Source organism: Schistocerca gregaria, chromosome 1 (genome assembly GCF_023897955.1).
Source record: "Schistocerca gregaria isolate iqSchGreg1 chromosome 1, iqSchGreg1.2, whole genome shotgun sequence".
NCBI classification, from domain to species: Eukaryota; Metazoa; Arthropoda; class Insecta; order Orthoptera; family Acrididae; genus Schistocerca; species Schistocerca gregaria.
In genome coordinates this window covers 602283979-602298597 of record NC_064920.1, presented here as the reverse complement: position 1 = coordinate 602298597, position 14619 = coordinate 602283979, and the positions used below count along the sequence as shown (strand labels likewise).

At 41.0% G+C, this 14619-nt stretch overlaps 1 protein-coding gene across 1 annotated transcript in view; it reads right to left on the bottom strand.

Annotated features, from left to right (window-relative positions):
- LOC126363580 (nephrin-like) overlaps positions 1–14619 on the bottom strand; it is a gene marked incomplete at its 3' end in the record, with an annotated part of 482953 nt that overhangs the window by 79260 nt on the left and 389074 nt on the right. Inside the window, exon 6 of the mRNA XM_050007978.1 lies at positions 9462–9607. Coding sequence (XP_049863935.1) covers positions 9462–9607 — 146 coding nt within the window. The remainder of the gene's footprint in view (positions 1–9461; positions 9608–14619) is intronic.

The following is a 14619-nucleotide window of genomic DNA, read 5'->3' as shown; positions in this document are numbered from 1 at the left end:
AAGATCACAACAACAACAGCATGATACTTTATATATTTGGGTGAAAAATTTTGCTGTTGGTTGGATCTTCGTTTCCTTATGCAGTTGTATTCTCAGTTTACCTCATCAAAAATTGCATTAACCTAATTGGCGGGTCTTACGACCGAGGCTGTTGTCCTTAACAGTGTGTTGCTATCATCGTTTTATAATGGTAAGCTTATTGTGCATTGTGATTTATTCTGGATGAACCTTCGTTCTAGGATTTTTGCCTATCGCAGCAAACAGTGAATGTAAGTGCATTCAAATAAATAATGACAAATTGAAGATGAACCTTTAAGATGCGTTGCAAAGGTAGCAGATCGTACTGCAAATATATGGTACGTGTATTTCAGTACAAGTTATTTAGCCACGTAACTAACACTAATTCCGTGCGAATGCGTCCCAGTGCTTCTAATAAGAATGATGAAATCAGTGGTTGAGAACAGCTCACTGTAGAAAATGACACAGAATCTGCTATAATTGTAAAATTTATTATACTGATCCATTTTGTAGGTGAAATAATGAATTCATCTTTCGCTGTGGCGTATTACCACCGTATTGTATCGGCAAAGAAATAGACGCACCATGTATGTACTATCCATCTGTGTATCTGCTGGGATGAAAACACTAAAATTAAGGTCCAGTGATAAATTATATTTATTACGTGAAGCAAACACGGAGTTCCGGGTAGTATACAGTGAAAGGTCGGAGAAGAAACAACAGGAGTATAAGCTCACTGAAACTGCAGCAGGCAATAAAATCATACCGGCTAGAAGAAGGAGAAGAATGATGTTACTTGGTAACGCTTTTGATGAAGATGACCCGTAGTAAGGAACAAGACGTTTTAATCATGTAATTACAAAAATAAGAAATTTCACGTGAAAATATTAAATGCTTTTTTCTGTTTGGACATTTCCACTGGAAATGTCCTATTTTCTCATAAAGTACAGGCAGTATTATTCAGAAGCTCTCACAGGTTCCTTTACAACCATTTACACAGTCACTCATTCATATCTATTCAGCATTATTTATTTTATGAAAATTTACGTTGTCAAAATTTTAAGGAAGGTAGAATCATTTAGTAATGTCCAATGAAACCTTTCGGATTAATCCAAAACTTTCTCTTATATTGCAGTAAAAGAATCACAGAACAGTTGAAAAATATGTTGGATGTACCAAGTCATTGTTTTTTTTTTTTTTTTTTGGTCTTTGAGATAATGGGTCTAGAACTTTATTGAACACGAACGAGGCAGATCACCGTGTCTCCTACATGAAACTCTATTGAACTGCCCGTTTAATTTTTGGTATCTCATATCCGGGATGTCATACTATTACGCTCGACAAAGAGGTTGGAGATTGTCCTTTTCTCTGGATCACTAGGAATGCGAACTAAGTGCCCGATTGGAGAAGGTCTCTTAGCTATACGTACCTGTTACCAGATAAATACATCCATGGTTTTATCTCTTTTATATCCTGTAGACAAAAACGGCAGAGTTGTTTTTCAATGTTTCTAAACTTTGATTACGCAAGTAACCGATTGCTTATTATGTTTCTGTTGTAAATCGTAAACCACAAATCACACATGGTAATTACTTAATTTTGCACTAGCTTCATCACACAATACTATTTTCAGGCAACGAAGTGAAAAAAGTGAAACGGAGAAGATTACATGCCTTGCTGCAGATGTACTAGCGTATATGTCAACAATACAAACACTGAACACATTGGCAGCTGGTATAACGAAAGCGATGGCAATCTGAATTATGTTTATGTGATATTTCAACTATTGTTTTTTATTGTTTTGGTCTTCAATCAGAAGACTGGTTTGATGCAGCTGTCCATGCTATTCTATCCTGTGCATGTCTCATCATCTCTGAATAGCTAATGCAACTGGCATCCTTCTAAATCTGGTTATTGTATTCATCTCTTGGTCTCCCTCTACAATTTTTATCGTCTGCATTTCTCTTCAATACTACACTGATGATCTCTTGATGTCTCAGAATGTGTCCTGTCAACCGATCCAATTTTTCTAGTCATATCGTATCTCCCCTTTCTTTTCCACCCAGTTCTTCAGCACCTTCTAATTATTTACGTTATTTACCTAATAATCTTCTGCAGTCCTGTGTAGCATCACATTTCAAAAGCTGCTATTCTCTTTTTGTCTGAACTGCTTATTTTTCACATTTACTTCCATACATAACTACGATACATGGAAGAACTCACAGAAATGACTTCAGTTAAATCTATATTCCATGTTAACAAATTTCTCCTCTCAAGAAATGCTTTCCTTGCAAATCCCAGTCTACATTTTATATCTTCTCTACTTCGGCCGTCATCATTTGTTTTGCTACAGAAACAGCAAAACCTATCTACTACCTTAGTGTTTAATTTCCTAACCTAAGTGCCTCAGCATCACCTGATTTAGATTACATTCCATTTCTGTGTTTTCCTTTTGTTGATATTCATCTTTAGCCTCCTTTCCACGCCTTTCCATTCCATTCAGCTCCTCCTCAAAGTTCTTTGCTGTCTCTGACAGAAACATGTCATTGCCAAACCTCAAAGATTTTATTTCTTCTTCCTCAATTTCAATTAGTACTCCAAATTTTCTTTTGTTTCCTTTATTGCTTGCTCAATGTTCAGATCGATTAAGACAGACTAAAACCTCATCTCACTCTCTTTCCTGTCATGGCCCCCGTCCCCTCCACCCCGTGCATGATTCTTACAACTGGCGCCTGCATGTTGTAAATAATTCTAAACAGTCTTGCGTTCCCCTATTTTCCCCTACCACCGTAAAAATTTGAACATTGAAAAAATCTTTCTCTAAGTCTATGAATAATATAAACATAGGTTTAACTTTCCTTAACCTATCTTCTAAGATGAGTCGTAAGGTCAGTACTGATTACTTCGCCTGTTCCTAGACTTCTCCGGTATCCAAACTGATATTCCCCAAGGTCAGCATCTGCTAGTTTTTGCACTCTCCCGTAAAGAATTTGTGTTAGTATTTTGTATCGATGTCTTACTATACTGTAAGTTTGACTATATTCATATCTGTCAGCACCTAATTACCTTGGAATTGGAATTATTATATTCTTCTTGATGTGCAAGTGTATTTCACCTATCTCATACGTCTTGTGGTGAGGTGGAAGAGTTTAGTTACGGCCGGGTAAGGATGTCAATAGTTTTGATGAAATATCGCCTACTCCCGGGGCCTTGTTTCGACTTAGGTCTTTCAGTGCTCTGCCAAATTCTTCTTACAGTGTTATATCTCCCATCTCAAGTCTATCTACGTCCTCCGCTATTTTTATAACACTGCCTTCAAGTTCATCTCCCTTCTACAGACCTTCTACATACTACGTCCACCTTTCAGCTTTCCCTCCTTGTTATTCAAAAAGCTGCTTCTCTTTCCTCCGAAGGCCTCTTTAATTTTCCTGTAGGTGACATCTATCATTCCCCTAGTGGTATATGTATCTAAATCCTTACATTAGTCCTCTAGCGCTTCCTGCTTAGTTTGTGTTACCTTCCGCCTGCTTCATTTGCTGCATATTTATATTGCCCCCTCTCATCAGTTAAATTCAGTATCATCCGTGTTATACAAGGACATCTACTAAGCTTTGTCTCTTCATTTATTTGACTCTGTGCTTTCTTTTTTATTTCATATCTTAAAGCTACCAGTTCGTCTTCTAATGTGTTGTTTTCTACTGTACTCATCAAGTGAAGGGCTTATTTCAATAGTGGTACAATCGCTTTACCTCCACTTTGCTGCCTATAATGTTTCTGAAATTAATGATCCAAACAACCAGAAAGAAAGGTTCATCTCTAGCAAGAAGCGATATGCTTGAATATTTCTGGTATCTCAACTGAAGATTTTTCAGGACTCTGTATCTCAAAATGAACGAAAATGGATTGATACCACTACTGAAATTAGCCCTCCAACTGTTCTCTTGTTGAAATGCTTAGAACCACTACTTCTTTCAACTTATCCAGCTCCCATCTCCATAATTTCCATCGTTTTGGCAATTTCTTAACTTTTAATCAGCAGTTCATAGCCAATAATCTGTGGTCAGAGTCAACATCTGCCACTAGAAATGTCTTGCAATTTAAAATTAGGTTCCGAAATCTTTGTCTTGCCATTGTATAATAAATGTGAAACCTTCTAGTTTATCCATGTCCCTTACATGGATACAACCTCCTTTCACGACTGTTGAAACAAGTGTTAACGATGAATGAACTATGCCCTGTGGAGAATTCTACGTGAGGGCTTCTCCTTTCATTCTTTTCCACAAGTCCACATTCACCTGCTATTTTTACTTCTTTTCCTTTCCCTGCTATAGAATTCGAATCTTACACCATAATCAAATTTTCGTCTGGCATAACTATTCGAATCATTTCTTATATCGCGTCAGACATTTCTTCAAACTATTCATCATCTTCGTTGCCAGTTGGCATATAAACTCTTTCCACTGAGCTGGGAATGGGTTTAATGTATATTTTGGCTACGGTAATGCCTTCACTATTTTGTTGAGAGCAGGTAACTCACATTCATATTTGCTTACACATTATTAAACCTACTCTTGCAATACCCCTATGTGATTTTGTATTAATAAACCTGTAATCACCTGACCAGACATCCTGTTCTTTCTGTGCTGAACTTCAGTAAATCCAACAATATCTAGCTTCAACCTATCCATTTCCCTTTTTGAATTTTCTAACGTGCGTACCCGACTAAGGGACCTAATATTCAACGCTATAATCCGTAGAACGCCAGTTTTGTTTCTCCTCATGACAACATGCTCCCTGTCCACAGATCGAAATGCGGGACTTTTTTTCCTGCGGAATATTTTACCCAAGCGGATGCTATCATTATTTAACCATACAGTAGAGCAGCATTCCCTCGGGAAAAATTACTGTTGTAATTTCCCCATATTTTTCGCAGTACCAGCAAAGCAAGGCAGTTTTGATTGATGTTACAACGCTAGATCAGTCAATCATCTAGACTGTTTCCCCTGAAACTGCTGAAAAGCATCCAGCCCTTCTTCATGAACCTTACGGTTGTTTGGCGTCTCGAGGGATATCCCTCCTCTGTGTTTGCCGCTACAGTATGACTCCCTAGATTGCGGAGGCACACAAGGCACCCTCCACCAATGGAAATATCCGTGGTTTGATGCAGGGGGGCGGGTTCCACAATAGAATGTATAATAAAACAGCTTCGGTTTTATTTGCGTTTTGCTCTAGTGAAAATTACATTTATAAGCGAAACATATCAACCCCGCCGTAAAAATAACAGAAGGAACATAATTTCTATTGTTTGCTCTTAATCACTGCCATCATCGTCCTAATCAAAAGTTAAGCTTTACCTCTTACTACGATCCACTGATCAAACTTTCTGGTCATTGCTTCAAATTTATTGTCTTTCAGTTGTGTGTTACACGTTTCGTTTGGGAAGCGATAGTCTTCCATTTGTGAACTTTTCGATTCAAAATTTACCCATAGTATTCAAACCAGTCACTGACGGCAAACATATTCAGTTCTTCTTCTGTGTTATTATTTAATATCCGCTCAGGTCTTTATTCGTAAACTCTTTTGAAAAAAGCTTCGTTTCTGTCATCAGCGAAGTCCTTTTATTCTTGACTTTTCTCACTAAATGTCTTCAACGAAAAGCTGCGGCAACTGTTTTATTTTAATTTTCTTCAGTATACTTTTAAAGTAGGTGACCGATTATACTAGTCAATGTTTGTTCGTTTTTAAAACGTTTTCCTTTTCCTGTATTTCAACAGTTTTATGGTAACATCGAGTAACATCACATCCGAGATATTTAAAATATATTACGAATTCAGCCTTAATATTGACTAATGTCATCTTTATATCGTAATATCTTCTTTCCATTATTTTCTTGTTTTTCATAGTCGTTATATATAGCGTTGACGAGAGCAGATTAAATGATTATCATTTATTATTTTCAGAACAGTTACTATGTACTATGAGTGGCGTTCAAAAGAAAAAGTGCGAAACAAAACTGTGAATATAACTGAAGTCTTAACTCAAAAGGAATCAGCAAAGACCAGAGGACAACTGTCTCGCTGTTTCCGAACCGAATGATTCCCTATTCCCAGAACGTCTGTGGCTGTGTCAGGAGCAAGTCCTCCGTTGTGTCCTTCAGTTCGTTGTCCGAATTGGAGCGCTTGATTTAGAGATTTTAGTGGGTCAGACAGCGTGGGACGTGTCTGGGCTGTAGACCGAATGCTAAAGCTGCTCCCACCTGAAGTTGGCTATCACACTTTGTGTGGTCATCAAGACGTGTGGGCGCGCGTTACAGTGGAGCACAATCACTACTTCCGCGAGCAACCCAGGCCGTTTGCTCCTGATGGGCTTTCGTAGGATGAGTGTCTCATAGCACGTGATGTTAATGGTTTTTCTGTGCTCGCGGGCTTTAATGAGTATCAGATCTCAAACGTCGAAAAAGACGGCAGGAATCACCTGCCCGCTGAGGGCACTACTTTAAATTTTTTAAGGAAAGAAGACAACACTACTTTTGCGTCCCTAGATGTCCCAGTACCTTATCTCAACGAGGCACATAGAGTTTTAAAGCGTTTGGGTTATTATAACGTGTAGTTCATTTTGATTCGATCACTCCTCATATTAGTTAGCTAAGCTAGGCGTGACTGAGTACGGGTTGTTGCTCGATACCTTCAAATGCTTGATTCTTGCATTAACACTGATAATTACTAAAACAATTTCGAAAATAACAGTAGTTGGGTGGTATGCGTTATAACATCAGCAGCACCACTTGTCAACATCAATAGTCTTTTAAATTCCGACATTCTGCTAAAGATTTTATGTATATCTCTCATTACAAACACGCCATAATTCTGCAATATACACTATCAGAAGCCAAGGTACAGTCTATGGACGGTAAGTAAATTTATACAATATATTGTTATAGTTTTCTTTGTTGCTATTGGGGGTTGCGCTCCAGTTGTTTTGTTGGAGCTCTCCACGATAGTCCATCACGTGCGAACCTCTTTAACTCTGTTTAACTACTGCTATTTACATCTAATGTTATCTTCTTACTGTAGTCAAGCTTCAGTTTCTGTGCACAGTTTTTACCCTCTCACTTCCCTCCATTACGAAAAAATGACTCTTAGATGGTTCAGATGTGTCCAGTCAGCTTGTCTCTTTTTTAGTCCATTTCTACAGTAACGCTTTGCTATTCTCCATTTTGTTCCAATCGTCCTCATTTGTTATCTGGTCTACTCATCAAATTTTCAACATTCCCCTGCAACACGCTGTTTCTACAGCTTCTGACCTCTTCTTTCCTGAAATACTTATTGTCCAAGTTTCGCTTCCGCGTAGGGCTAAAGACACATAAATACCTCTGTACAACTCAGATTTCGATGTTAATAATTTTTCCTATTGAAATGCTTTCCACGCCTTGCCAATCTGCATTCGATGTTCTATCGGCTTTCGAGCATTTCTGTTTCTTCCGTCCTTATGAAACGAGTAACAAATTTTAGTGTCTGATTTGCTAATCTACTTTCCTCAGTATCTCCTGATTTGAGTCAACTGTACTCTGTTATCCAGTGTGCTCTTTTACGAATCACATCGGTAAATGTTCCTTCGAAGTTCTTGTTCAAGCTTAGTTGCAACTCTAACTATGAATCCTATTGTTATTACCTGTGTTTACATCTTAGAGAAATAACTGAATAATCTTTCGCGCCATCATAATCAGCATTGTTCATTTTTCCCTTTTTTAAGAATGACAGACCATAATCTATATTTAATTCTTATGTATTGTTATTGTTTTCTCCATGTTTATTGCCAGATGGGAAACTAGTTGTAACTTACCGCATTTTTTGATCTATGGTCTCTAACAGTATGCTGCAACACTTGGTCTGCCTGCGATTTAGGCTCTGATAGCTTTTGGCTTGTATTACACTCCATAGGTTACGATCAGTAACAAGCGATACCAGCACAACAACAACTCTTTGTTTACAACCAAAAGACTAATATTACATATAAATTTCAGTAAGTCATACACTGATGCGCAGAAGAAACTGGTTTAAGCATGCGTATTCAAATAGAAAGATATGTAAATAAACAGAATACGGCACTACGGTCGGCAAATGCCTACATAAGACAAATTCAGGCTGAGTTGTTAGATTGGTTACAATGGCAGGTTATCTGAGTTTGAACGTGGTACTTTGCGCGGCGGACGAGCGATGGGACACAGAATCTTCGAGGTAGCGATGAAGTTGGGATTTTCCGGAAAGACCATTGCACGAGTTTACTGTGAAAACCCGGAATCTGGTAAAACATTAAATCTCCGACATCACTGCGGCCGGAAAGAGATCGTGCAAGAACAAGACCTACGATGAATAAGAGAATCATTCAACGTCACAGAAGTACAACCCTTCCCCAATTGACTGCAGATTTCAATGCTTGGCCTTCAACAAGTGTCAGCGTGAGAACCATTCAACGAAACATTATTGATATGGGCTTCCGGAACCGAAGGCCAACTCGTGTACCCTTAATGACTACACGATGAAAATCTTTACGCCTCCTCTGGGCCCGTCAACAATGACACTGGACTGTAGATGACTGTCAACATGTTGCCTGGTCGGAAGAGTCTCGTTTCAAATTGTGTCGAGTAGATGGGCGTGAACGGGTATGGAGACAACCTCATGAATCCATGGAACCTGCTTGTCAGCAGCGGACTGTTCAAGCTGGTGGTGGCTCTAATTGTGGGGGGCGTGTGCAGTTGGAGTGATATGGACCCCTGATGCGTCTAGATACGACTCTGACAGGTCAGACATACCTAAACATTCTGTCTGATCACCGGTATCCATTGACGTCCATTGTGCATTATGATGCACTTGGGCACAGGACAATGCGACATACCACATGTCCATAATTGCTACAGAGTGGCTCCAGGAACACTCTTGTGAGTTTAAACACTTCCGCTGGCCTCCAAACTCCCCAGACGTGAACAATATTGAGCCTTGCAACCTGCTGTTCAGAAGAGATCGTCACACCCACGTACTCTTACAGATTCATGGACAGCCTGCAGAATTCATAGTGTCAGTTCCCTCAGACACTACTTCAGACAGTAGTTGAGTCCATGTCACGTCGTATTGTGACACTTCTGTGTGCTCGCTGGGACCTACACGATACTAGACAGATATTCCAGTTTATTTTGCTCTTCAGTGAATATCAGATATCGGTATTACAAAATCAGAGATATAAATGTCTTTAAGTAAATCAGTTCCCAACATCCGACAAGTTTATTATTGTTTTCAACTCACAGTTTCAAAGCGTCCTGAATTAACCTACACTCCCACCTGCAACTGTACTCAGCCCGTGTGACCTATTTGTTGTTCAGTGGTTCACAAGTGTATCTACGAAACGACTGATTGGACGTAAGTGGAGAATACACACAGACACTGTACCTTGATCTTGCGCAGCTGGCGCCGGCCCTTGTACCAGGTGATGACGGCGGGCGGCCGCGATCCGGCGGCCTCGCAGCTCACGTGGTAGCGGCGGCCCGCCTCCAGCGCGCCCTGCGGCTGGCTCAGCCACACTTCCAGCGGCGGCACTACGCAACCCAACACACCACTGTGCGTACCGTCCTACACAGCACTCTAGTTTTCAACTCAATCTACGTTACATATAATTAAGAAATGAACTTTGGTAACGAGAGTGCTGCGTCTGTCTCTACCAGCTATTAACACACACTGCACGAGGAAAATAGATAAAATTACTAAGTGGCAATCGTAACATTTAACACGGAAGTATTCTGAGATTATAATACTTTGAGACATATCTGCATTTGGTACTAACCAAAAATCAGGTATCCTTTGCCATGAATTTCTTTACGTTTCTGTAATTTATAACTACACTCCTGCAAATGGAAAAAACAACACATTGACACCGGTGTGTCAGACCCACCATACTTGCTCCGGACACTGCGAGAGGGCTGTACAAGCAATGATCACACGCACGGCACAGCGGACACTCCAGGAACCGCGGTGTTGACCGTCGAATGGCGCTAGCTGCGTAGCATTTGTGCACCGCCGCCGTCAGTGTCAGCCAGTTTGCCGTGGCATACGGAGCTCCATCGCAGTCTTTAACACTGGTAGCATGCCGCGACAGCGTGGACGTGAACCGTATGTGCAGTTGACGGACTTTGAGCGAGGGCGTATAGTGGGCATGCGGGAGGCCGGGTGGACGTACCGCCGAAATGCTCAACACGTGGGGCGTGAGGTCTCCACAGTACATCGATGTTGTCGCCAGTGGTCGGCGGAAGGTGCACGTGCCCGTCGACCTAGGACCGGACCGCAGCGACGCACGGATGCACGCCAAGACCGTAGGATCCTACGCAGTGCCGTAGGGGACCGCACCGCCACTTCCTAGCAAATTAGGGACACTGTTGCTCCTGGGGTATCGGCGAGGACCATTCGCAACCGTCTCCATGAAGCTAGGCTACGGTCCCGCACACCGTTAGGCCGTCTTTCGCTCACGCCACGACATCGTGCAGTCCACCTCCAGTGGTGTCGCGACAGGCGTGAATGGAGGGACGAATGGAGACGTGTCGTCTTCAGCGATGAGAGTCGCTTCTGCCTTGGTGCCAATGATGGTCGTATGCGTGTTTGGCGCCGTGCAGGTGAGCGCCACAATCAGGACTGCATACGACCGAGGCACACAGGGCCAACACCCGGCATCATGGTGTGGGGAGCGATCTCCTACACTGGCCGTACACCTCTGGTGATCGTCGAGGGGACACTGAATAGTGCACGGTATATCCAAACCGTCATCGAACCCAGCGTTCTACCATTCCTAGACCGGTAAGGGAACTTGCTGTTCCAACAGGACAATGCATGTCCGAATGTATCCCGTGCCACCCAACGTGCTCTAGAAGGTGTAAGTCAACTACCCTGGCCAGCAAGATCTCCGGATCTGTCCCCCATTGAGCATGTTTGGGACTGGATGAAGCGTCGTCTCACGGGGTCTGCACGTCCACCACGAACGCTGGTCCAACTGAGGAGCCAGCTGGAAATGTCATGGCAAGCCGTTCCACAGGACTACATCCAGCATCTCTACGATCGTCTCCATGGGAGAATAGCAGCCTGCATTGTTGCGAAAGGTGGATATACACTGTACTAGTGCCGACATTGTGCATGCTCTGTTGCCTGTGTCTATGTGCCTGTGGTTCTGTCAGTGTGATCATGTGATGTATCTGACCCCAGGAATGTGTCAATAAAGTTTCCCCTTCCTGGGACAATGAATTCACGTTGTTCTTATTTCAATTTCCAGGACTGTAGTTCAAATTATACCAAATGTAACTTTTCTTACATTTAAGAACGTTGCGCCATTAATTTATAACAAAGAAGAGGAAGATCAATTTTTATAACAAAAATTTACGGAATCCTAGTGGATAGTGAAACATTATTTAACTCCTATAAGAGCACAACTAAAAGAGCACAAGTATTCCCTAACATGTCAGCAATTACATTGTTTCGGAAGGTTGTCTCGACATTCACGAGACTACCTTGAACTTTATATCAAAACAATAACTCTAACTACCCTTAAGTATTTAGTTATAGACAACCTAAAATATTTTAATTCCGGAATAATTTCGTAAAAATCATAAGTAATTCAAGGCAGGGGAACCATATTTTATTGAATATCGTATGGAGGATTTGCATGACCTTTGAGCTCTGTTTAGTAGATTGCGCTTTAATATAAACAGACTCCAGCGCAATTAATTTCCTATATTTGCCAATGAAACTACTTTATTAAACTGTTTTTAGGGAAATATTGTTTCATTATATAATAAAACGACAGTAGAAACGATACCCTTGCAATTAGTACCTTGTTACAAAACAGGCATTTGCGATTACAGGAGCACGGTCAACAGAAAACTGAAGTTGCCTCCGTCTGGAGATGCACTCTTATGTCAAATATGTATTAACAGGACAATACGTAAAAACCCACTGGCAGTGTCAAAATCATAACTATCAAGGTCGTGTGGTATGAAACACATCAAATAAAATTTATGAAACATGATAACTTCATACATAGCGTTCGCTTTCTATAAATATTTTTTTCCATATAGGCAGAATTCTTGAGACTTATGAAACCTGTAAGAGTTTCCTAACAGTAAAACAGTAGAGCAGACACTTTCACACGTAAGTAAGAAAATTACGAATAAACTTGAAGCTGAAACACGTCAACAGCAAATTTACTTCACACAGACAAGGAGGAGCTTTCACATTAGGTATAATGGATAACAGTAAGTATTTTTACGTTAAAACTGAAAATTCATAAGTAAAACTCATCATCAAGAAAGATTCTGTGTAACAGAAGTAACTCACGCTTACCATTCTTCACATCGAATTTATACATTTACAAGTTTTCTGAATTTGTGAATATGCTGAGAGGTGGTATCGAACTGAAAGAACGGAAACTACGTACGTAACAGTTGTTTAAGAGAAGAGCGTTTCTCTTGCAAATTTCGCTACAATTTTGTTCCACCTTCCTCACTCCCTATTTGATTGATTAATGAGAAATTGTATAAACCAAAAGAATTCCCACTGAGTCGCCATGAGGATTAATTTGGCGCATCAAGTATTTGCGATTATGTGAGACATTGCAGTTGAATGTATGATGGACAAGACTCTTACATCAGCCATTCTCAGGATGTCCGACACATCGGACACAGTGTGTCCGACGTCACCAAGGCCCCCGTGCTGAATGTGTAACGTGAATAACTCGATCTGGTTAAGACTGTCGGTAGCAGACATTTACTGTTGGCAGTGTGTTCAAGACAGAACTGGCTACCTAACACTGGAAATTGAATCAGCAGACAGGTTAGACACTCGCTAATTCACGGCTGAAACGCCACGCAGAAATATGCGGTGACGCACAGAATCTGTCACTCAATTAAACAGGTCTGTCCATCATATGTTTTTCGTAACAGAGATGTTACTGACACAGATACTACTGTCTTGAGCACTACATCTGAACGGTAGTCATTTCCTGTCTCCAGTGCCCAAGTAGTTCAGTCTTACTCGCTCCCATGCAGGTGAGCTCTCACCGATTTTTACTTAAAAGGCGCATAGCACCTTCCATGGGGCTAAGGAGACATGGAGGGCACCTAGGTCATAATGCACTGCAAGGTGTAGAGGTAGCACATCGAGCCTGCCTACACCGCAACTTAATGGCCCATGCACATCTACAATCAGTTCCACATGTAGTGTACGCCATAATATTAAATGTAACGTTCGCAGCGACATCTCTGGCAGTGGTCTCGAATCTATACTCAATGCGCTTTTGCACAGTGAACAGATAAATTGTGTGGGAGTTAAATATTTTGTTTTGTCGGTTGCTGTTTTCGCTATGTGCACTCCTTTACAGCCAATTTAAAGGCTGAGAAAATGTGCAATATTTATCAAAAATGTCTTCTGACGATCTTTATGAAGCTATTTAATGCGAACGAGGCAAACTGGATGCTTTAAGAAGATAATGATGCGAAAAATCGCAGACGTCTTGCTACAGTGTGGAAATATGACTATGGGGTGTCCACGATGGATTGGCCTGCAATATCTCCGATTGCAAATCCGATCCGAAATGTTTGGTAGTATATTAAGATGAAGCTTAAAGGAAATCCGATTTATACTTTGAAGCACCTGTCATATAAAGTAAGGACAATATAGTGATCGTTACCGACAGAACGGGCAGAAAATCTTGTGAGGATCTTGTGACAAGCATGCCAAAATGATGCCAAGCTATAATCGATAATGGTGGCAAATGGATTAACTACTAGATAACTGTGCCATTAGTAATAACTTGTATTTTCATGGAAACATGCACTTACAATAGTGTACAAACAGATAACGGCGTACACTTTCTTGTGGAACTGACTGTATGTGAGCTGTGCATGTATATGGGTGTCGCGGTGGTGGGTGTGTCTTTAGGTGTCGGTCATGGCCGGCAACCACTACCAAGCTGTACGAAGTTTATTCGTCCTCTTTATCGCACACCAGTCGAGTGAGCAGAAGGTGTTTCAGTAAGCAGTGCTCTAGTCGTCGGTTGGGTGACGAAGCATACCGGGAAAAGCTACAGCACAAGTTGTAATATGTAGTTTGTTTCAACAGTGAAAGAAAAATCTGAAGAGCCCTCTTCTCCTTTCTTCTATTACTTTACTCTAAATTGCAAACTTTTTAACACCCTGCGTCTCCTTTAATTAATTTAGTTCTCTTCGTGACTCATTGTAATTAATTTGATTGTTTACGAAACAAAAGTCGAGGACGTCTCCTTTTGATGGCAGCTTGCAAATTCCTCAAGAGATTACAGTGCCCGTCTGCATTCACTGTGTGTGTTGGGAGGGAAGTAGTGAACGCGAATAAATTACTCATACTCCCAAAAGATGATTGTTGTAACTTTCCATACCTAATGTGTGACCTTCGGGTCTTTTTAGACCCTTTTGCCACGTGTCTTCCATGACCTGACGTTTTGTCTCAGGAGTCGAATAATGGACCCAGGATCTTCCTCAGTGACAAGCCGTTTGGACAATATATCTCACTCTCTCTGATGTTTTAGCAGAAA